General features: G+C 51.9%; 1 protein-coding gene across 1 annotated transcript; it reads right to left on the reverse strand.

The window, feature by feature from the left end:
* Positions 1–1,274: 1,274 nt before the first annotated feature.
* KRT5 (keratin 5) lies at positions 1,275–7,388 on the reverse strand. The gene is made up of 9 exons (XM_050748817.1): positions 6,446–7,388; positions 5,650–5,864; positions 4,817–4,877; positions 4,617–4,712; positions 4,311–4,475; positions 3,830–3,955; positions 3,344–3,564; positions 2,578–2,612; positions 1,275–1,952 (listed from the first exon to the last, which is right to left on the reverse strand). The coding sequence occupies exons 1-9, from the start codon at positions 6,995–6,997 to the stop codon at positions 1,642–1,644; spliced, it is 1,782 nt and encodes a 593-aa protein (XP_050604774.1). The 5' UTR covers positions 6,998–7,388; the 3' UTR covers positions 1,275–1,641.
* Between the last annotated feature and the right edge of the window lie 16,010 nt (positions 7,389–23,398).

Here is a 23,398-nt window from a genome sequence, read left to right on the forward strand (position 1 = left end):
TTAATAGCAAAACTACTGACTTGCTTAAATTTCCCACGATCATAGAATCCTCTAAAGTATCCCACATAGCATCCTCTAAAGTAAAGGGCATGGACAGTCTGACCCAATAAGTCATAAATTAAAATTAAATCAAATCCTTGGCATTTATAAGTTGGTTTGACAAAATGGAACACCATGGGCCTCCCCAACCCCTAGTTAAAATAGTTAATATGCCCCAGTGTGAATTAAAACAGGACCTTTAAGGAGTGAAGCCCATTAAATAGGATCTATTTAGAGAAGGGTTGTTTATGTCCATTGTTTTTTCCATCAACAAGCTAATTTGGCCTATTTTTAAACTTGGAAAAAATGAATGGTGCCTCACAGTGGATTACCACAACCATAATGTCATGGTCATGCCTACTAAGGCTCCATACCCAACATTATTGGAATTATTGATGTATCCAATCAGCAGCTGGTAGATACTTCCTTCTTACGGATTTGGCTGTCGAATATTCTGTTGAGTGCCCATTGCAACAGCCTCTCAGTCACAACTCGCTTCACCACCAAAGGGGCATGATGCAGCTTTCCTAGATACTCAGGAAGTGCCTCAATGAGCCTGCCATGACATGCGATTTTTGCAGTCAAGCTCTTAAATGCATCTGACTTTCTCCAGGAGCACAGATATGATTTATATTGCTGAATCCTCCTCCAAAGAGATGCATTTGATACACTCATTCAGGACATATAGATACCAAGGAGCTCAGAAAAAAAGGGTGTGCCATTGTCCCACAGGTCATGCAAAGTCCTGCCACCTCCATTAAATTTCAGAAATTATTTGGTAAACCAAGAGCTACTCTATCCCTGACACTGTCAAAAAATAGCTATCGAGCATCTTAGTACCCACAATTTTTAGAAAAGGCCCAACATCTTTTAGGTCTTTTGAGGTCCTGAAGGCAACATATTCTTCATTTACAAACTTTACTTAAGCCCAAATACGCTGCTACTTGCAAATCATCTCACCTTGCATAGGCCCCTCTTTAACAAAAGGCTCTAAAATCTAAATTGCAGTACAATGCACACGCCCATTATTGCCCTCCAGAGACTCCTTCATTGTAGAGACTTTACAATCTCTGTACTTCTTGGAGTCTCTGGGCCACCCCCGATAGCCACTTTCCCTTAAATGTTATTCCATTCTCCCTGTGAATTGTCAAAAGAATCGCATCTGGGTAGACTGACCCTCATGGTATCTCTAGGCTGATTGTAAACCTAGAAGAAAAACAATTCTGCACACCAGCTTATATTATAAAAGCATTTTATTGAACACACTCTGGAGGTAGTTAGAACCAGAACAAAATTTGGGATTGGGGTGGGGATTCTGTTTTGACAATTTAGATTTGGGAATACTTTGGGTTCTTGTGTCAGCAGGGACCATGCTGTGGGAAACCTAAAGGCTGATTTGAAGCAGAATATAGAACTGTGGCAAGGGAGACCAGGGACTGGGAATTGGGTTCTCCTGGGAACCAAAGAATGTGGTTCTGCAATGGGCTTGGTCTAGACTACTCTCCAGAAAAGGATAAAACATGGCTTGAGCAACTGCCTAGAAGAGGCAGTCTCCGTGGGCTGGGTTGCTGCACTTGGAAGGCAGTGACTTGCAGCAGACTCTTAGCTCTTGAAGCTCTTCCGGGAGGAGGAGGTGGTGGAGACAAATTTGACGCTGGAGCTGCTACCCCCACCACTGCCAAAGCCCACCCCCAGGCCTCGGCCACTGCTTGCACTGAAGCCAGAGCCCCCCCCACTGAGCGCACCGCCTAGGCCGACACCCCCACTGCTGCTGGAGTAGTAGCTTCCGCTGCTACCTCCGCCAAGACCACCGCCAAGACCTCCACCGAGGCCGCCGCCAAGACCTGCACTGAGACCACCGCCGTAGCCACTGCCGCCGCCATATCCAGAGGAGACACTGCTTGTGACAACAGCTACAGGGAAAGGAGGGAGGACTCAGTGACACCGTCTGCCAGGCTGATCCTGCATGGCCCACTTATTTGATCTGCTGGTGTTGGAGCACTCTACAGGGCCCCCTTTACAGAGTAACAAACAAGGCCCAGAAGAACTGTCATTTAGTTAAGGTCCCTAAAAAAGTGGGTGAGCATAAGAGGCAAGGTGCTAGGTACTGAGGGGAGCTAGGTACTGAGGGGAGCTAGGTACTGAGGGGAGTGAGGTACTACAGGGAGCTAGGTACTGAGGGGAGCTAGGTACTGAGGGGAGCTAGGTACTGAGGGGAGTGAGGTACTACAGGGAGCTAGGTACTGAGGGGAGGAGCTAGGTACTAGGGGGAGCTACGTACTAGGGGCAGGTCAGGGGACAGTGTCCAAGAAGCATAGGATGCATGTCTTACCCTTTAAGAGATAAGACATGAACCACATTGTTTCCTGTCCCAATCTGTCCTTTCCTTCCACCACCCATACCTTACTAAGTGTATTATTATAAATTACCATATGCTGGGAAGGGAAAGATTTGGACCTAGAAATAGCAGAATTCTAAGTTGGCACTAAATATATCCCATATTATTGTCATTGTTAATGTCTGTTCAAAGCTACTTACAGATGTTGACTGGTCCAACTCCTTCTCCACTGAGTCTGAAAGGAGAAAAATTGAATTAAGGGTTAACAGCTCCCAAAAAGACAGCATTAGTCTATGTGGCTAACTCCCATCCTCATGATTCGAGTTCATTCCATAAGCCAGGAGTCTGTATGACCAAAAGCTGCTTAAGTTAAAGGAAGGGAGAACTCTCCCAAGGGACTTTCCAATGAAGAGGGATTGACCTAGAAACAAGTTGTTAGGAAACAATTATAATTCACATTCTCCTACACCCACCATAGGGAAAGCACAAGAGATATGGGAAATATGATTATGTCAAAAGCAGTTTTTGCCTTGTAGGAGTTACATTCTGTGAGAGAATTTGGCACGGACAAAAATTCCTCAAACAGAAAGTAGTCAATGGGCAGTGTCAGAGGTTTGGCAATCCAAAGGTAGGTGAGTTTAACTCGGCTGGAGTAAACATGAAAGGCTTCCTGAAGGAAGGGGTACTGGAGGACAAGTGGGGATGGAGGTGGGCATGATGGATATTGAGGCTGAGCAAAGAACGTGGGCAAAAGCAGAAAAGACACAAGTGTCAAGACAGGTTTGCTGAGTTGCTCAGGTGCCTGGAGGACAGGCAGCACCCAGGAACACTATATTCAGCTATATGGCTATGAGTCAGACTGAAATAGTATTGATGATGTGTCATTACCATGCACAAGTCACTGATCGCATGTGTGTGTGTTGTACACCCCACAGTGGAGCAGCTTGTGTCATGCTGTCTGCTCACCTGCACTCCTCCCCCTCCAGCAGCTTGCGGTAAGTGGCGATCTCCACGTCCAGGGCCAGCTTGGTGTTCATGAGCTCCTGGTACTCACGCAGCAGCCGGGCCATGTCCTGCTTGGCCTTCTGCAGGGCCTCCTCCAGCTCGGCCAGCTTGTTTCTGGCGTCCTTGAGCGCCAGCTCCCCACGCTGCTCGGCATCGGCAATGGCGTTCTGCAGGTTGGCGCACTACAGACAGAAAGGAGGAGAGTGGGGTTGCTTGGGCAGCTGAGCTGGGCCTGAGGTGTCTCCTTCTGAGATTCTGGGTCAGGCAAACCAAACTATCATGAATCCCAGACAGAAACCAGTACATCGTGGGTGGCAGGACATTGAAACACTGGTACTGGGTCTGACTCCGTGTGTTTAGCAAAAGTAAAACAAAATAAACAAAACAAAGTAGATGTCCCTTTTAGAGCTCAGGCCCCTTCCTTGCCCTCTTTCAATCACACCCTACCTGTTTCTTGACATTGTCAATCTCAGCTCTCAGCCTCTGGATCATCCGGTTCATCTCAGAGATCTCATGCTTGGTGTTGCGGAGGTCATCGCCATGCCGGCCAGCTGTCTGCTGCAGCTCCTCATACTGATGCAGCCAGGAAAGAGAAAACATTCTGTTTATATGAGTGGGAAGAACTTTCCCAAAGTTCACAGGCAGTGAGTTCTAAGTAGTGGCAAGTAGTCTGGGGCTGGTTCAGGCTCTTCCAAGGTCGAGCCAGTCTGGTGCCTTTGCTCTCCTGGAGACACTGGTGTGAGATTCAGAGTGAGATTCTTTCTCAGGTCCTTGGGTTTTGATGGAAATTGTCTATAGGGCCATTCCTATAAAGCATCCCAATGGGTCTCAGCAGGTTCCAGGAGCCCCATCCTTGGTGTCATCATGGCCTAGAATCCTAGACATGGGTGTGTCCCCTCACTCAGGAGACAGTCATCAAAGCACCCACCTTGGTCTGGTACCAAGACTCAGCTTCGGTCCGGCTGCGGTTGGCGATCTCCTCATACTGGGCCTTGACCTCGGCGATGATGCTGTCCAGGTCCAGGTTGCGGTTGTTGTCCATGGAGAGGACCACGGAGGTGTCAGAGACGTGCGTCTGCATCTGGGACAGCTCCTGCAGGTAGTTTTGGAGTCAGTCATCTGGTTCTGTGTTATGTTATTTAAGGTCAGTTCCATTCAAATCTTCCACTCATTGTGATTTGACAACTTGAGGAAAAAAACCCACCCATGTGAAAAATTTAGATAAGTTTCTTACCGCATCAAAGAACATCTTCATGAAGTTAATCTCATCCATCAGTGCATCGACCCTGGCCTCTAGCTCCACCTTGTTCATGTAGGCAGCATCTACATCCTGGGGAAACAGGGATGGTTGGCACCGCACACACCCTACTTAAGTGAGCTCCACGCTTAGTGAGCATAGCTGCAGGCTGCCAGTTCTCTCCCACCCACACGCACCTTCTTCAGCATCACAAACTCATTCTCGGCAGTGGTGCGCTTGTTGATTTCATCCTCATACCTGGTGGTGAAAGGGATGGGAAGTGTTTGTCAGAGAATGAGCAACAGGTAAGGGGTCTTTATTTCGCAGTCAACTGTAAGCCTACTTTGCAGTGGGAAGGGGCTTCTCCTCATAGGCGGAGAGGGAGGGGACACTGGTAGCATGGGCCTCTGGCCAAGGTCCTTCCCCATTTAAATACTGCTTTCTCTGTAACCGCCTACCATATAATTCTATTATTGCTATAATTCGGTTGTTTCAAGCAGATTCCTGCAGAAAAGCTGTGCTGTTTCTCCCCAGCTGCGTTACCTAGTCAATTTCTCTAGTGTTCTTTTTTGAGCTTTCAGAGGCTTAAAAAAACAAATAAACAAAACTAAATCTAGCAGCCTAGTTGCTGGTTCATAAGACTAAAGAAATTATTTGAGCCACCAAGCTGGGTTGTGTCACCAGCTCCTGCTTTGAGACAAATCTATCCAAAGGCCCATGTACCGGAGAGGAAAGTCCCAGAGAGCAAGCCTTGCATCAGGGCAGATTTCACCAGGTAGTGCCAAGGGCACAGAGCATGTTGCTCTGGCTGTTGGCTAAGTTCCTTGCAAAGGGCCTGAGTCTGGGGCTGGAACTTTCTAAACATGAGCCTGGCTTGTGTTTTTGTTTGTTTGTTTTAGTACTGGAGGTGTCCATGGAAGGTATATCCTCCCAGTGCCCAAGGAAGGCATGGTAGTAGACTAGTAATGAAGCCCATCTGGTGCCAAAAAGACACAGCCCTCCCCTGTGTCCACCCCCCACCCCAACTCACTTGTTCTTGAAGTCCTCCACCAGGTCCTGCATGTTTCTCAGCTCTGAGTCCAGGCGGCCCCGTTCCCCAACGATACTGTCCAGCTGCCTCCGGAGGTTGTTGATGTACTGCTCAAACAACGGCTCCAGGTTCTGCCTCACGGTCTTGGTGCCCTGCTCCTGCAGCAGGGTCCACTTGGTGTCCAGAACCTTGTTCTGCTGCTCCAGGAACCGCACCTGGAGGGGAGCAGAGTTAGAAGATAGAGAAACTTGGATTTCATGTTCTGTGATCAATTCACTAAGATGCCTCCCACCTCTTTCTGTCCCTCTGAAGCTTTCCTGTGCACCGTGCCTGGCCCTGGGCCCCAGGAGGGGAGGAGCAGACTGAGACACCCAAAGTCACTTTTCCAAAGGGAGATAGGACACCTATCCAGGGCACAGAAAGCACTAGGAGTGCTGCTTGGAGTGGGTCCCGGCTCAGCGGTGGCTGCAAAGGCACTCAGGCTGCTGCCCATGCACTTGTCTAACTTCCTGTCCAGTCAGCCCCGTTATATGTGGCATGGAATTCATCTCTCTGTCCAACAGTTGTCAAGAGGCCCTTGTGAGCTAACCTCTGAATGGGAAGAAATAACTCTCCCTTCCCAGCTGCCAGTCTAATTCAGAATGCATCCACAAATCCAGAGCACAGAAACAAATGGAAACACAGAACTGTACAACTATGAAGGTATTTACACAAAGCCAAGACATCTTCCCTCTTCCTCTCCCTTTGGCATTTACTTCAGACCCACAGTGATTTTTTACAAAAGATCGTAGCTCACCTTGTCGATGAAGGAGGCGAACTTGTTGTTGAGGGTCTTGATCTGCTCACGCTCCTCGGTCCTCACCCTCTGGATGCTGGGGTCGATTTGCAGGTTGAGGGGAGTCAGGAGACTCTGGTTGACGGTGACCTCTTGGATGCCTCCAGGGGGGCAGACAGGAAAGCCAGGGCCACCGAAGCCACCTCCAAAGCCAGCTCCGCCACCGAGCCCAAAGCCACCACCAGCTCCACCGCCGAAACCAAATCCACTACCGGCACCACCTCCAAAGCCATAGCCGCCTCCAGCACCAGCACCAAATCGGTTCCTGAAGCTGCCACCACTAGTGCTGATGGATATCCTTTTGGATCCCCCCAGATTGTAGAGGCTCCGGCTGCCATAGCCACCCACTCCACAAGCACCCCCAAGGCTGACCCTGCCAAAGCCACCACCGCCACCCCCGGACCGGGACACAGAGGTGAAGCTGGTGCGGGAGACAGACGGGGTGATGGCAGAGGCGGTGCTGAAGCTACGACTGCCCCCACTCCGGAAGGACACACTTGACTGGCGAGACATGATGGCTTGTTCCTGGTGGAGCAAAAGAACCGGGCACTAGTGGGTTGGGAGGTGCTGGAGAGAACAGAGCTCAGCAGGACGCAGAAGGTGGCTCTGTTACCCAGGAACGGCAATGCCCCCTTTTTATCCCCTCCAGAACTGGGCTGGGCGAGAGAGCTGTCGAGCTGTGAATGATTAAGTGGGCTGGGCATGCCTGGGGGGCAGCTGTGAGCTCACCCGTCACACCTGCACAGTGGTGTGGGGTGCAAACGCTTTCTTCCTGGCAGGCTCTGCTCAGTTAGAAATAACCTTGCCTTGCAGCACTGATCTCTTGGCAGCAAGTTGGTGATGCTGCCAGCAAGTATATTTTCACCATAGAGGCTGGGGGCTGAGAGCACCTCAAGAAGGATGCCAGGAAGTGAGGAGGCATTGGCATGGCCTGTGTCCTGAGGATTTTTACAGGACTAGAGGTATTGACAGCCATCCCAGTACGGTACATACTGAGCATCTGCACTTCCAGTTTGGGGAAGCTGTCTATCAGTGGGGGGCAAACGATTCCCCCCAGTGATCTGCTCTTACACTTTTCCAAGCAGCAGTTTGCTGCAGGGTTTTCCCCTCTGGGAAAGGCAATCTGTAGCCTTATATCTTGGTTATGTGCTGGAGGGAAAATAGAGTTTCATCCTTTTCTGCACAATTTCTTTCTTAGGGAAGGCACAGCTATCCCAGAGCCCACTGGGCAGATCTGCCTGCAAGATTCAGGTCAGAGAATGTGGGAAGCCCTCAGCGCCCCCTATAAACCACTTTGACCTTTTTAGTGCCAGGTTTATCCTTCCATAGCTCCTCCTAACTCAGCATTTGTTCTGCCCTTTGACCTTTTCCTTGCTCTTTGGCCTGGGCAGGACTCTGTGGGGGGCTTAGGAAACCCAGGGATCCCATGGAATCCCTTAAAAAAAAACCCTGAGACTCATGGGCTATAGCGTCTCTTCTCGGGGGTAGCTACTCTGCCGGCTCCCCAGCCCCCGAGGTGTGTTCCAGCAAGCTCTATTCTACTAGGGAAGAAATGAGTCATCGTATGTGTTGATACAGGCTGAAGGCCGCCACAAACACATACCTGCAGGAGCTTCTAATCTCATCAGGAACATGTTGAGAGTCTGACGGCCTGTTATAACGGCGAACCACCCTGTTCCAAGCAGCGGGACTTGCTCTGCTTTCTCTATGCTGCAGCCCAAAGTCTCCTTCAGGGCCAAGGCAATGGAAAACGGGATTCTAAGTCTATGGATTGTCCTGCCAGAAAGGCTAGCCAGAGCAGGCCTGTGGGCCCAGGCAGCTGGCATGACAATCTGCCAGTTGCTTTAGGGAGGGCCCTGTGAGATCCCCTCTGCAAAACTTGTCTGGGGGGTTGTGGCACCAGGTGGAGGTAAGGGGATTTCTGATGAGGTTTTAACACACGTCTGTTCTAAACCACACCCACTCTTTTTGGCAGCAGATCTGAGTGGGGTCACCTCTCTGCTGTCCCCCAGATAGAAGCAGGGCTCTCAGGCAGGACAGTGCTTGGGCCTTTCAGAGCTGCGGGGGGTGGGGAGGCCCTGTGGCCCGAGGCTGGAGGTAGGAATGCAATGGGGATGGGTTCAAAGCCTCAGGGAGGAGGGGCTATATTCTCAAGAGTAGAAGAACAGGACCCGACCCAGGCTCAGGAATCTCTCACCAGGGACTGCGGTTGGCCACAAGGAAGCCAAGGCTGTGGGAAAATGATTCCCTGGTGCTGAGGATCAGCTGAAACAGTGACTTCTCACCAGAGAGCTGCGATGAGCAAGCAGCTGACAGGTCAATCCCAGCAGACAGACCAATGGCTGGAGCCGGTCTTACAGGTCTTGAGCAAAGTGGTTTGGGTGGCCTCCCTGGCTAGAGTGTTTCTGAGACCCTCAGAGATGAATTGTGCTGAGTTCACCATTTTCACATTTTGTTGCTTTTTGGAGAACAGATGTGAGTGTCCTGGAGGCCTGAGACATACGAGGGGACCCTTGGCTCCTGATAGAACAGAACAGGTCCAAGCTTGAAGCAAGTGTCTGAGGTCTTATAGTGGGATACTCCCTCTCCACTCGAAGATCACTATCGGGGTATGTCCCCACCACCACATACGCTCACAGGTCCCAGGTACAGGCCTCACTGCCCTCGGGGAAGCCCCACCCCTCCTGAGACACTGGGACATTCTCTTCTCCCCATTCATTCTCCTCCCAGCTGTGTTGTGAAGAAAGAGGACTTGGCAGAGCAGGAATGCGTTCTGGCTAGTCTGAGGATTGCTAGAGTGTGTCAAGCTCAGATCCATGTGCCAGGGACCAATGGTGAGTGTGTGGCAAGTAACTGTGGCAGGGACTGTGTGGGTGCCCCACGGGAGAAGCAGCAGCACTCTTCTGTCCAAGCTTCATGGGAATCCTCCCGTGAGCAGGCAGAGCAGCCCCTCCCTCAATGCCAGACCTGGACAGGTATAAATAATGGAGCCAGGCACCAGCACCACTGCGGCTTGGGAGAGTCCCACCCCAGCCTGGAATTTCACTGTGGCAGGAAGGGAGGGATTGTGTTAAGCTCACTAGGGAGCTTTTCGGCTGGGCACCCCACAGAGGCAGTTCCCAGGCTGGGTGGGACATGTTGCTCAGCTTCTCCTCTGGGTGCTGCTTTCCTCGTCATCAGAAGACAGTGCAGGGCCCGCCCTGCTGCTCTCCCCATCAGAGAAGGGACAGTAAGCCGGCTGCCCTGGCCTGTCTCACAGAGCTGTGCGGGGAATGCAGGACCTGGTCAGCGTTTCATACACGGAGAAGCCCTTCACAGACACCAGGGAGAGGGTGGTATCCATTCACGGAACAAGGGTTAGGCAAATCCTGCCATCCTGGCCCGGGATTCCTTCTCCTCAGAGCCTCCACTCCAATCTGTAGGGCTTTAGTAGAAGATACATTGAATAGAGCATGATAAATAGAACATGTTCAATAGAACAGCATTTGTACATAACCTCTAAGTCTCCCCCAACAGGGCAGTCTCCAAGGTTAGGGAACACCTCTGCATGGCCCACACTCTCAACCCAGCCTTGGGCACTGGAGGTGTTCCGCAGATATTTTTTGGGTTGAATCGACAGACAGAAAATCCTCTTCCTCCACTTCTTCCCCAGATTGTTATGTGAAGCCCACAATGGCAAGAACCTCAACTGCTTTTGTACCAACCTACATCTACATATTATACATAACAGAATGTATATATATTATATATATTCACATATATTTCTGTGAATCCCCCAGCCCTATGCTGAGTCCCAGAGTCCTGTCCATCTGCCTTTGTCTCTGGGTCCATGTCTACAGGATGAGTCTCTTGTCCCATTCACACTGGGTATGCTCTATGTTTAGGATTTAGGATTTAATCCAGCGTTTAGGATTCTTTATTCCTTAGGCTTCCCTCCATCCTTCTTCTCCCCTTGCCCTCATCCTGAGGGCGTTCTGCATCTGAGCCCACTAACAAGTAGCCTGCACATGACACCCCAGCCCCCAGGCCCCTCCAGGAGAGAAAGAAAGCTTTAGTGGCCTCAACTTTGCAGCCCTTCCACCTCATGCTTGTTCAGCACAAACAGTGGGGAGCAATAGTTGAGGTGTGAGTCACCCTATTCACTGGGCTATGGTTGGCAGCCCCATCAGGGAGCCTGCAGCCAGATTCGCGGGTTGGGGAAGGGCAGATGGAACAGCGGGCCAGCCCCAGATAACTCTTCACAAAGCCCTAGCCTCGGGGGAAATTGAAGGAAGAATTTTCCTGCCTCCACCCAAAGTGGAGTGGAAAGTCAGTGGAATCTTGCCCCCATCCCAACCGTGGGTCCAAGCTCTGGTCTTAGCCAGATTCTCAGGATCACAGGGCCCCCGAGGGGAGTGGCCACTCTGTGGATCTGCGGAGCTGGACACACCACCCCCTCCCTCATACAGACCAGTGTCTCTAGGACTTTCAGACCCCAGTCTGAAAACCAGCCTAGGTAGAAAGGTAAATGTCCAGAAGTAAAGCAACTGCTCAGCGTTGGCTCAGAGGGCATTTGGGGGTGACTCCCTGCTGCCATTATTGAGGTCCTAGTGACAAGTGACCCCCTGGAGTTGAGTTTTTCTTGTGCGCGGGCTTTGCACACATTGTGGGTCACAGCATAGGTGCAAAAGCATGTGGCACCACTCCGGACCATGTCTTGGTCCTTACCCAGTCCTTGGATGGGTCTGGAACCCTGAACAAGTTGCCCAACCTCTCACTACATAGTTTTGCCCTGTGGAGCTGGGAGAGAAGGGAGGGGCCTGGGCTCATTGGAGGGGCCATGCAAGCTGGAATTTTACTTTTAAGCTGGCAGGAGCTGAGCAGGAAGTGAGGGGCAGGCCTGCAGGGAGCTGTGGGGAGCTACCTTGGCCCCCATCCCTTAGATTCAACAACCGATTGGCCCTGGCAGGAGAGTGTGCAGAGCAGAGCCCTCCGCTTCCCTCCAGCAGGCCCCTGCAAGTCTGAGGAATGCTCTTCCCTTGTTTGAAGGGTGTTTTGCTCACAGCATACCAAACTCTTTGAAAATCCCCCTTGGTTGATTGAAACTATGGGCTGGAAATCAACAAATACTTTAATTAGTCAGAGGGACTAAAAAAGGATATACAGCAAAATCCTCTGCGCTTTGCTTTCTCATAGAGGGTGGTTTTATTTTTTAAATAAACACATACATACGAGAGACCATGTGCCAGGCACTGCCCTTCACACTTTACATATATGAATCTGAAACTGGAGCATGCAGAGAAGGGCTCTTAGCACTTCCTCAGCTTGGCCGTCCAAGGTCGGTGCGAGTGTGTCCCATACTCTGGGGATGTGGAGCCTCCCTCTTCAGTGGAGAGGCAGAGACACGACTCATTTACACCAGGTTGTATCCCTGCAGGATCAGAGGCGCAGAAGGAAGCTTGCTGACATCCCTAACGCACCCCCTGTTCCATTTCTTCCTGCTACTTTCTGTTCCCTCACCAGTAGCCACAACTGGGAACAGGGAGGCAGAGGAGACGCTGCAGCTGCCTGCTCTCTGAGTTTGTGTTTGGCTCAGGGCTTCCTGGTCTTGCAGGGACGGCAAGTGACAGAGACAGAGGCTTATTCCCTCTGACTTTCCTGCTTTGGGTGAGCTCTGATCATGGGTGAGGGGCAGGTGGGGTGAATCACTACAGAGGTTGGTAATATGATGGGGGAGAAAAGAAAGTAAATGACAGCATTGAGGCTGGAGCTGTTGCCTCTCCCAGGGCCACCCTCAGGAAATGTGCTCGGCATTTGCACAGTCCTCAAGGCCAGGGGACACCTTGCTGGCCCCAGTCCCACCATCTATGTGAGACTGTGACCCTGTGTCCTTCCCCATTTCCTCCTTCAGACTCCGGGACACACCCACGTTCCGTGGGCACCTGTGAACACTGACCTGCTCACTGTCCACTTGGACCAACGATCGCTGTTGAAGGTTTGTGAAAACAGGTTAAGGCTTCTTCCAAGGGAGGCGCAGTGTGAAAAGCAACTGAGAAAAGACATCGTGTAGGAGCGTTTCCATTCATACCAGTCATTGAATCAGGTCCTGTTCCACATGTGTGACTTGGCCAAGGCAGGTTCCATGCACTGGACTCCTGGACTCTGGTTGTGTTACCCTGTGTCCTTCCCCATTTCCTCCCTCAGACTCTGGGACTGCAGACAGGGCTGGGTCTCCTCTAGGATCTCCTTGCCAGACCCAGGATCCACACCACTTGACGGTGACGGGTCACTGTGCAAGGGCTGGGTTAGGGAAGCTGGCCTGACTTGGTTTCAGAGAAAAAAATCACTCTAGCGATCCATCCATAGAGGAACAGACTGAGTTCAGGGAGGTGGAGCCTAAAACCAAGCCCTTGGCAAGGTGAGGTGAGAGCCAAGCCTGGGTCCTGGTCCTGTCCCACTCGCTGTTGTTGCCCTGCACTGCCCATCTGGGCCTCAGCAAGAGGCTGCTTGTCTCCCAATCCAAGGCTGCATGTCTCAGTCCCCTTCAGAGAGCCATTTCCCGAGGGCTGTGTCCATGACAGGGCTGACAGGTGACTGTGATGGGTAAGGGTGGTTTTGCTGCTCCCCATCCCTCCCCTGTCCAGAGCCCTCATATCCAGGTGCTGGTCTGGGTCTTTCCAGGGAGCAGACTGGCCTTCAAGCCTAAGTCAACACCGAAGCCCGTTCCTCTGAGGCATTTGCCTGCTCTAGGCCATGAGGTGCCACCAGTCTGCAGACGTTGATTGCCCCTACTCCACTGGCTGATGTAAGGAGTGAGAATTCACACATGACTCCCTCTGCCCGTGCCCAGAGCCCCACAGTGCTTAGCTGGGTCTCTAGTCAAACCCACATCCTGTGAAACAGTTGTCAAGGACTCCCATTATTTCTTGTTCATTCACAAGTCCCTGGTCCCCAGGGCCTTTCAGCCTCACCTCCACTCTCCAGCCAGGTGGATCCCTTCACAGCCTCAATCCCATGCCTGCTGGTTCCCGATTTAATGTTAGAGGGTCAGTGCTCAGTGCTGGTTCTGCCTGCTCCCTCCCTCCCTACACTGTGCCTCCCCACTCCCATGTTCTCTGGCACAAAACGTGAAACAAGGACTCAGATGCCTTCTCTGGCAGTCTCTTGCAAATGAGGGAGATGTGGAGATGTATCTGATGATTTCTAGACAACTTGTCTCTGAAGTTCTGGACTTTGATGATCCCCAAAAAGCTCACAGCGTGGGATGAGCCTGTGCCCCCAATATGCTCAGTGGCTTGGTGAAAGATGACAGCAATCGCCACACTTGGGTGGCACTGACTGTGAGCCAGGCATGGTTCTGGATGTATCAACTCATTTACTCCTCACAGACTCATGGGGTGGGCCTATTATGATCCCTGTTTTGCAGATGAGAAAACTGATGCCCAGAGAGGGTAAGCAACTGGCAAGTGACAGAGCCTAGGTATGAGCCCAGGCAACGGTGTCTCCAAAAGCCCTTGTCGTCACCATTGTGGGCACTCAGATTCTCAGTGCAGGACTTGTGATGTGACTCTGAAGAGGACGACTTCAACAGAGGCCTCAGTCTCCAGACAGCCTGTGAAGGCAGCAAACAGAGAGGGCCCCAGGTACCACTCAGAGGTCAGTGTACCTCAACATCTTCCAGCAACCCCAAGAGAGAGGAACCCTATCCTGGAGTATAGACAGGAGAGGAGCCCTTGGAGAGTCCTTCCCTTCTCTGGACTGCCAGAACCCAGGGCAGGGCCACTAAGACTCTGTGGCAAGACTCAGGGGATTGGGGTTCCCTATAAAATCCTATACAGTGTCCTCAGGGGTGAAGCTTGGGGATCGTCTGCCACCCATCTCCCTCCTACCCTGGCACCAGGCCCAAGGTAAAGCCCAGATGACTCCTGGTGCAGTCCTTCCAGATGCCTGAGATGTGGTTAACAACTGCTGATACCTCCTAATACCTCGGGAGTAGCCCGGTGTCTTGGCCCAATCTTAGCAATTCCCTCTATTCCTCACCTCTCCAAACCCCACAACCACTTATGGCCAAGACATTTAAACAGGGCCCTGCAACACTTTGTTCAGGATGAGCAGAGGCCATGATCTGGAGGGTATGAAATGGAACGACTCGGCCTGAGCGTTATTTGGCATTTTGGATCCTTTGGGATGGGCCAAACCATCCTGTGGCCTCATGGAAACTGACCAGCTCCTTGCATGAGGTTGCCCCACTTAGAAAAGAAATTAGCACCATTCACTGAGATATGTAGCCTCGTTGCTTTTGGTGACACTGGACCTGATTTCCTCTAGCCCTTCTTTGAAGTGAATGGACACTGAGTGCTTAATGTGTGCCTGACATTGTGCCAAAATGTAGCATGCATTGTCTTACTATTCAGGTTATCCGCAGGTGATCAGCACTAGTTATTATTCCCATTTTCTGAACCTCGAAAAGGAACATGTCTTACCTAAGTTCATATGGATAATACTTGTCAAAACTGGAATTTGACCCCAGGTCTGGCTGCTCCTAGAGCTTATGCTCTCAATCAGCACATAAGGGGAAGTGCTGAGGGGACCCTGAAGAGCCAGTATCCCTATAAACAACATCAGCAGCCCATATACTGAAGTCACGCAAATAGACATGCCTCTTAAACAAAATTATATGCTCCTCTGCAAACCAGCTTTGACACAGATCTGCCATGCCACCACCCCTCCTAACCAGACCACCACCTCTAAGCCCCAAGCCCTACCCAGGAAGAAATTCTGGGGGTGCCCCTAGGGTCATCAATGCCACAATGCCCCCTGCAAGATGGGGCTGCGAGCTCTCTGGATCTGTGAGGCCCAAATGCTCTCCACCTACCCATCAGCCTTCCCAGGCAGGGCTGTGCCAAGGAGTGAACAAAAGCTCCATTCACCATGAGCCTCTCTCCGCCCCCACCATGCCCTGCTTCCCTCCTCGCCCTGCTTCCCTCCTCAGCCACCTGCCCTGGGAGTCTCAGCCAGTTTCTCAGTCTGCTCTGAGCGCTTGACCCAGCCATCAGCCTCCTCATCCCCAGGCCATCCTGGAAGGGAGGGCCTCAGTGTCCAGGGCTGGGGAGACACTCAGCAACCACTGATGCCATGCAGCAGATGCCATGACCTGTCTAGGCCTCTCGGGCAGCTGACCCGGGCATGCCCGAGGGCTGGGCCCCCTCACTGTGGCATCAGCCATGGCCTCCTGCAGGTTGGCACACCGCCCTCAGCAAAGAACAATAACATGTTATGGTCTGCAAGTCCTCAGGTACAATATGGCTCCATTGTTCTGAGTCTGGAAAATGATCTCACTCTCACCCTGAGAACCAAGGTTCGCCCCAGTCCTTCAGTGAAGTGGGGCCCTCCTTTGCCCAGGAATGCACAGTAGCTTCCTATTGGCCTTATCCTCAACAATGTGTTCTTCTGGGACCCCCTTCCTCATCATCTCTCCTACTATCTATGATAGGCAGAATTATGGCCCCCAAAGGTGTCCCCATCTGAATTCCCAGGAACTGTATATCTGTTATGTTACATGGCAAAGGGAGATTAAGGCTGAAGATAGTATGAAGGTTGCTAACCACCTGACCTTAAAATAGGAAGATTATTCTGAATTATCTGGGTGGGCCTAATATAATCCCAAGGGTCCTTAAATGTGGAAGAGGGAAGCAGGAGATTGGAGTGACAGCGTCTGGGGTGAACTTGATTCCCTGTTGCTGGCTGTGATGAAGGCAGGAGGGCCATGAGCCAGGGAATGTAGGCAACTTCTAGAAGCTGGATATGCAGGGAAGCAGACTCTACCCCAGGGTCTCCAGGGGAAGTCAGCGCTGCCAGCACCTTGATTTTTGCCCAGAGAGACTCTGACCTCCAGATCCATCACATCTTAAATATGTGCCATCCTACCAGAGTTTAGGGTAACTTTATTACAGCAAGAACAAGAAACCATGTCTAGACACATCATCTCTATCTAGATTCCGCTGCGGCCAAGGGAGCCTTCTCTTTCTCCGCAACACTCAGGAGACCCTCTTTCACCTTCCCCGTCTCCTCCCCTGGCCCTGCCTCGCAGCCCTGCCTGCCCTTCCTTCATTGTGAATTCTGCTCCTGGAAGCTCCCTCCAAAAGGTGGCCTCCTCCTGAGGACCGCTTTTCACCTCACTTACTTGCCCACTCCACAGACCTCGCTGAGCACCACTGTGTAGCTGCAGGCATTGGACTAGGTCTGTGGACCAAGTGAGCAGGCAGCCCTCACCATCCGCTGGGAAATCCGCCAGCATCCTCTGTGTGTGCTTTACTGCCCCAGCGCTCTCTATGTATTTGAGGGTTTTGTCCACTGGTCTCAGATCGAGAGCTCACTGTGGATTGGGGCTCTGAGTCTACCTTCCTCAGTACCGACTTTCCCTCCCCATCCCTCCACATTCCCTTGCCCCGAGGCTCAGCAGGAGCTGTGCCCTGTGCTGACTGCCAGGCTCAGGTGCTCACTCTCTGGCTGAGGGGAGGAAGAACTGGGGCTGGAATTACACCCACCCTTTGGCTACTCTTTGATAGCAGTGAGCCCTCAAATCCATGCCTGCTCCACCCTGCGGTCTGGTGAAGCGCACCCCACCTTCCCCAGCCTTCTCCTGGGTTTCTGGAGGGGATTGGTCTCCCAGCAGCTCAGTGGCCTCATTTCCCAGGCAACTGGCTCCGCCCAATGCTGCTTTTGTCCACTTTTGGTTCTTCCCCCATCGATGGCTGCTAGATACAGGTTCTCACTCTGGAAAGGCCAAGGAAGACAAGATGGCAGCTTGCAGGGAAGAGTCTGGTTGGTGAGGCATGTGTCTGTCCTAGAATATGACACCATAACGGGGATTTCTCTGAGGTCGCTGCCCTGGCAGACAAATTTCCTGAGAGGCCCAGCTCCTGTGGGGAGGCAGTGGAAACCAGCCAGATGCACACCTTCCCCCCAGATAGTCCCAGAGGGCTCAGTCTGAAAGAAATGGACTCCTCTGTCCGTCTTCCCAAGGCCCATAGCCTTCTTAGTTGGCAGAGAACTGTGGTGCCTTTTGTGTAGAATCTTGACAGAGTCTACTCATTGAAGAGAAGAGGGGCATGTCAGATAGGCTTATCTCATTATGACCTCAGCAGGGAGCACAATCTAAAGACAAAGGATTTGCTCTGAAAATAGCTTTGGCCTGCTCAGGAATTCTGTCCTGCACTGCACCCTACACCCTCTCCACTCCCTCCAGGAAATGAGCATGGCGGGCCCCACTGCTGCGGGACAGCTCTAGATGAAAGTGGAAGGGACAGAGTAGACAAGACCTTGAGTTTCCTCCCTGAGGAAGCCAATCCAACCTGGAAGTTCTAACCCCCAATCTTGGGGTTCACCTTAGCAAATTGAGCTCCACCTTGTGAGTCAGTGGGGCAGGTGCCTCCAAAGGCCTCCAGCACCATCGATTACTTGCTGAGGTCAGGTTCCAGAGCCCAGGCTAGCCTTGGGCTGGGCAGCAGGTTGGCCCCAGGCTTCCTTCCTATCCTAGGGGAAGGCCCCAGGTCTTCCCCTTCCTTCCTTCCTTCCTTCCTTCCTTCCTTCCTTCCTTCCTTCCTTCCTTCCTTCCTTCCTTCCTTCCTTCCTTCCTTCCTTCCTTCCTTCCTTCCTTCCTTCTTCTTTCCTTCCTTCCTTCCTTCCTTCCTTCCTTCCTTCCTGCAGGCTTAGCTCCAGCCTGCAGTTGTTTTCCATGGACATGAATCCTAAGATGACTGAGGCAGGCTCTGTTTCCAAAACCCTCCTGAGGGATGAGGGCAGGAGCACGTCAATCAGGCTTAAGTCTATACTCCCTGGTCCCATTCATCTTGCTCTGAAGCAGAATTGGCCTTCAACCAGCCTGGGAAGCATCTCTCATCAGGCACGTGGCTGGGCCCTAAGTGACACCAGCCGCCTGGTCGCAGACATGATCCACCTGCCTCTGAAAGTGCAGTGGCTGTGTCTCCCTTCCACCTCCCCTTCCTGTAGCGCCGCAGTCACACTGTGCTTGCTGGGAGGCACCAGCGAAACGGAACTCACCACGCACGCACTAGACCCACAGTTCTCACAGCCAGCGTGTTCTTCCTCGCTGTGAGATGAATTCTGCCTCCCTCTAACATCCACTTCCACGTCGTTGTTCTGCTCTGTGGAGTATCAGAGAAGAGGATCAGACTCTGACAATTATTTACAGGTTTGTGGGCATTTCTTGGTCTCCCTCCTCCAACTCCAAGGACACTGACTTCTAGGGAGAAGACGTGGTTAAATCCCAGGCTGCCTGCATCGGCAGCTTCCTGACCCAGATCCTCACAGCCCTCAGGAGTATCTGCAGCCCTTGCCACTAACGCAAGCCCAGTCTGGGATTGCTGGCCTCTCCAGCGGTGCCCCTTCAGCCCTCTTTCACATTTATGTGACTCAAATATTTCCCAAGCTACGGTCATTCAGCGGCCACCAACAGAAGTTTGCCTGTATCCACAAACCACTTGTCCTGTTATTTTCTTTAATATGTATTTTGTTTAATTGGCTTACATATTTACCTAGTATATTTGCTTGATAAGGAAACTCTGTTAACTACTGACTTACATATCTTCCAATATACATCAAAATCATGCCATGACCATAACACAGGCCGTGCTATGCAACCTGAAGTGATTTTGTGTGCCCGCAGCAGCATACCCTTTCTGCCCAGGTAGCTTGGCTTTGCCGCATCTGCCCTCCCCTCTACCCCTCCTCAAGCCTTGGCCCCAGAGTCTTTCTAACATAGTTCTGGGCTCCTCCTTTGAGTAAGTAGTTTTAGACATAGACCTTTCCTGTTTCCTGGGTCCCTGTTCATTCTCCAGCCTAGAAGGCCAAGCCTTTCCCTTGCTCTCTTATCTCAGGCCTCTTCTCCCGCCGCACAAGGAACCGCCTCTGCAGCACTTAGGAGAGGGCTGGGTTGTGGAGCCAGGGTCCACGCCTGGGCCGCCTTAAACCTCTGAGTGTCCAGCTATGTGCCTGGATGAACACACACCCCTGGCACAGAGTCAGGGTGGCGTGGGGGAATCTGTAATGACACCATCGAGGGGCTGGAAACCACAAATGAGCACTTGGAAAGTCGTACTGCAGCCCTTAGAGGGTGAGAGGGTGAATGTGGCAAACTGCAACTTCTGACCAGGCCGTCAAAACAACAGGGGCTGTGGGCGGTTCAGCCCGGGTGTGTTGGGAAAGGGGGAGAGGGCTGTGGTGCCCCACCCTACCCCACCCCACCTGTGATAGGTGCTGCCTACTGAGAGATGCTGGGAACCACTCTCGCCACCCTCTGGCAAGACCTGGGACAAATACCTGAAAAGCTTCTCACCCTTCTCACTTCTAGCGCACTTGGTTCCTCCCTGGGTCACGGGGCCCCTTGCTTCGTTTTGACCATCTCTGCAGTTCCTGCCCAGTCCCACCGGCTGACTCCAGCTTCGCCCTTTTCCCTCCCAGACCCTTATTGTTGGCCCCACACAGAGTCCCCCTCTTCTCTGGAAGCCCTAAGGGCCCTTGCTACTCCAGAACTTGGTTCTGTGTCTTCAGGTGCTGGATCTGGGACATGAGAGGGAGGCAGTAAAATTTCTCTCTCCCTAGGTAGGAGAGAATGTGGCTGGCCACTTCACCCTGGTGGCCCTAAGCATGTTTCATAGTCCCTCTGGCCCTAAATCTCCTTATTAATATAAATTGGTGTGTGTGTGGGGGGGTGCTAATAGGATTGTTGAGTATTTAATAAGGAAATATCCTTAAAGAACGTAGCTCATGGCCTGACACACAGGAAGCCATCAATGAACCATAGCGATGATCCCTATTCCCACCTTCAAGGTTTATCTCCGTGTTTATTCCCATTCCTGTCTCCTTGACGGGCTCTGCACCTCTCCTTTCCTATCCCATCCTCCTGTCCTTTGACACCGGAAGCTTGGCCTGGGTGCCTGGTTCTCCCTCAGTTGGTGTCCCGAGTGTGGGCGCTGTCTCCAAAGTCCCCTTAGACTTGGTCAAGAGGGGCCCCTGCCTTGGGCCTTCCAGCTTCCCTCGTTCCACAGAGCAAGGAGTCTGCAGGGCCACAGGCGCATGCTTGGGTTAATTCTTGAGTCCCCAGTGAACACCTAAAAATTACCCACAGTTTCTAGGGTATGTATTATTGTATCTAATAATGGTAATAATTTATTGTTATAGCTAACATTTATTGAGGTCTTACTATGGACCTGGGATTTTATGTCTCAAACAAAATGATGCAAAGTATTTATTATTATTTTTACTGTTATTACTGTTATTGTTATTATTATCCTCACTTCTACAGAAGCGAAAAGAGACACAAAAAGATGAAAGAACTTGCTTAACGTGGCAGCTCTGCTGGAGGCTGAGCCCAGAGCCAGGTCCCTGACCCATGCAAGGCATCACTCCTGCAGGATCATCCTCACCGTCGTCATCGCCATTCTTGTTCCTGACAGTCAGGAGCTCCTGGTATTTTTCCACATGCTTCCCTTTCTCCATCTCTCTTGGTGATTTTCTGAACGTTGTGCAGTTGACAGCGTGGTCATATTCTCATCATGTAGATGAGGACCCTGAGGTACAAAGAAGTGGCATGGAAAATGCTGAGACAGAGCACAGATTTGATGCATTTCTCAGTAGTCTGAAGCAATTGAGAAAAGTAAGTGCAATGCAGTAAATCTTTCATGGGGCTAGCTTGACTTCATCTAAAGGGCTGAGCTTAGTCTGAGAGAATATCCTTCCTACTGTTAAACTGTCCTTTTATGCAATTATGACAGTAGTGGGTGGTGATTGTTGCACTCCCAATGTCCAATTTTGGCAAAATAAAAGGCTGGCTCTCTGCAGCTACAAATCAGCCCCAGCAGCTGATGTGAAATGCTGCTTGATGATGGTGGACTCCCAACGTCCGACTCTAGTGGTCTGGAGGCTCTGGGGCTGGCTCAGGGCTCCTTCAGTGCACATCTCTTCCAGCTAAAGCATTTACCCAGGGACACCTACGCTGCTCACAAACATGAAGGATGCTCAAAGGTAGTGGCCCTGCCGCCTCTCACTGAGTTGGGAAAATGCCTTCCATTACCCCCACCGTGGATTAAGGGGTCTCAGATCCAGAGAGCCCTGAGGCTGAGCTGGACTTGCCTGTGAGGATGTGCAGAAGGAATGCCCCAGCCTTTCTGGCTTCAGAAGGTGCAGTGTCCCCACCAACTCTTTTCCAAACCTGCCTCAGCCTGCATGGGGCCCCTTTCCCTGGTACTCACTTTGTTTGCTTGAAGGAGAAAATCGAGAAAGAATCTTTCCTCTACCCTCCCTTGTCCCAGCCATCCCTAAAGCAGTCCAGTGTTATGATTCATCCACCTTTTATTTGCTTCAAAGATTTTCCATGGCAACTCAGAGGCCCCTCTCTTCCCATTTGGCTGGATTCCAAGACCATCAAAGATCTATTCAAAAAAAAAAAAAAAATCAGGACTGAGTGAGGGCAGCTGGTTCCCATTTGGTTCAGCTGTGATCCTGAAGTTTCTGTGTTATGATGTAGCCTTCATTTCTGGATCATCAGTGGATTTCTCTACCACTTTCACTAGCACCAGCCATGGGCCGCAATTGTACTCTAATCAAGGACGGAGAACAAGAAATAGTTACGGCAGAAACCTGGGCTTGAAAATGCATCTCTCCTTGAGCTGGCACTGTGAGAAGGCCACGGCTGAATGAGGGGGCATTAGAGAGTGAGCCTCAGGTCAGGCTGCGGGCCTGGGAAGGCCAAGGGTAGGGCCAGCTGGGAAGAGAGTCCTCATTGCTGGCCGTGGAGGGAGTGAGCTGTTGGGAGCAAGGGCCTGTGTGGCTGGAGGGTGGAGGTCAGATGTAAGGTAGAACTTTTCTATAAAGGATGGGAGACATGAGGATGACCAGGATGGCCGTCTCCAGCCTGCTGGGCCACCACACCAATGTCTGAAGAAAGGCCAGCGCCCGGAAGGGGCCACTTGCACGGCCGGCGCTGTCTCCTCTCTGCCTCTCCAGACCCTTCGTGCTGGTCTCAAGTTTCATTCTGATGCTTCTGCTCCCAGTTTACTCAGCTCAGGATAAGCTGCACATCCCAGCCTGCTCCAACCTCTCTCCCTCCAAAGTCACGCCCACCCTCCGCATCCCAGCTCCACCTCAGTCCACCACCTCCTGTCTCTTCCACCTCCTCCCTGTCCCCATTGCTTCCTGTGGGGCCCACACCTCCTCCACTGCTCTGGCCACCTCTGAACCAGGGCTTCAAGGAAAGCAAAAGTGGAGCTGGGTCCTAGGCACTGTCCAGACGCTCCCAACACTGAGAGGATCCACCTCCATGGCCTGGAAGTGACAATGGGCCACAGCCTCTGCAGGCAGCCTGCAGTAGGAAAGCCCAAGGAAAAGGGACCCAGCCAGTGCCTGGGACCCAGAGACATCAGGCTTTGGCTGATGGAATATGACAGAAGTGCCAACAGAAAATGGGCAGGGAGCCTGCAGGGCATCATGGGAGGGTGAAAAGGTGCAGCCGCTGGAGAGGCAGGGGCACAGAGTTCCCATCCGGGGAGGCAGGGCAGTGGTGTGGAAAGAGTGTGGGTTATGGAGAGACAGACCTCACTGGATTCTGGCTCTGCAGCCCTGGGGTTAGTATGTCTCTGCCTTGGGAATAAGAACACCCACCTCAAAGGGATGACACAGGAGCTGTGCCCAGGCTCCAGAGCCTGGCCCATGGAAGGTGCTCCATAAACATCAGCTTCCATTTCCCCTGCCTGGTACTCTGGGTTTGAAGTGCAGGACAGGCCATGGGGGCGAGGCTCTGCAGATGGAGAGAAGTAGTTGAGCAGTGGCCAAGGCTGGGAGGCCTCCACCACCTCGGCAGGACCCCCAGGTGCCGTAGGGAACCTGCTGCTCTCCTCAGTCCCAGAGGTGTCCTGA

The sequence above is a fragment of the Macaca thibetana genome, chromosome 11, assembly GCF_024542745.1.
Source record: "Macaca thibetana thibetana isolate TM-01 chromosome 11, ASM2454274v1, whole genome shotgun sequence".
Taxonomy (NCBI): Eukaryota; Metazoa; Chordata; class Mammalia; order Primates; family Cercopithecidae; genus Macaca; species Macaca thibetana.

Bases quoted from the DNA above. Each gene is read 5' to 3' on its own strand.
- KRT5 (XM_050748817.1), bottom strand. From the start codon at position 6,997: ATGTCTCGCCAGTCAAGTGTGTCCTTCCGGAGTGGGGGCAGTCGTAGC. The intron at 4,476-4,616 runs GTAAGAAACTTA...AACTACCTGCAG, and splicing joins TGAAGATGTTCTTTGATGCG to GAGCTGTCCCAGATGCAGAC. The intron at 1,953-2,577 runs GTAAGTAGCTTT...CTTTCCCTGTAG, and splicing joins AGTTGGACCAGTCAACATCT to CTGTTGTCACAAGCAGTGTC.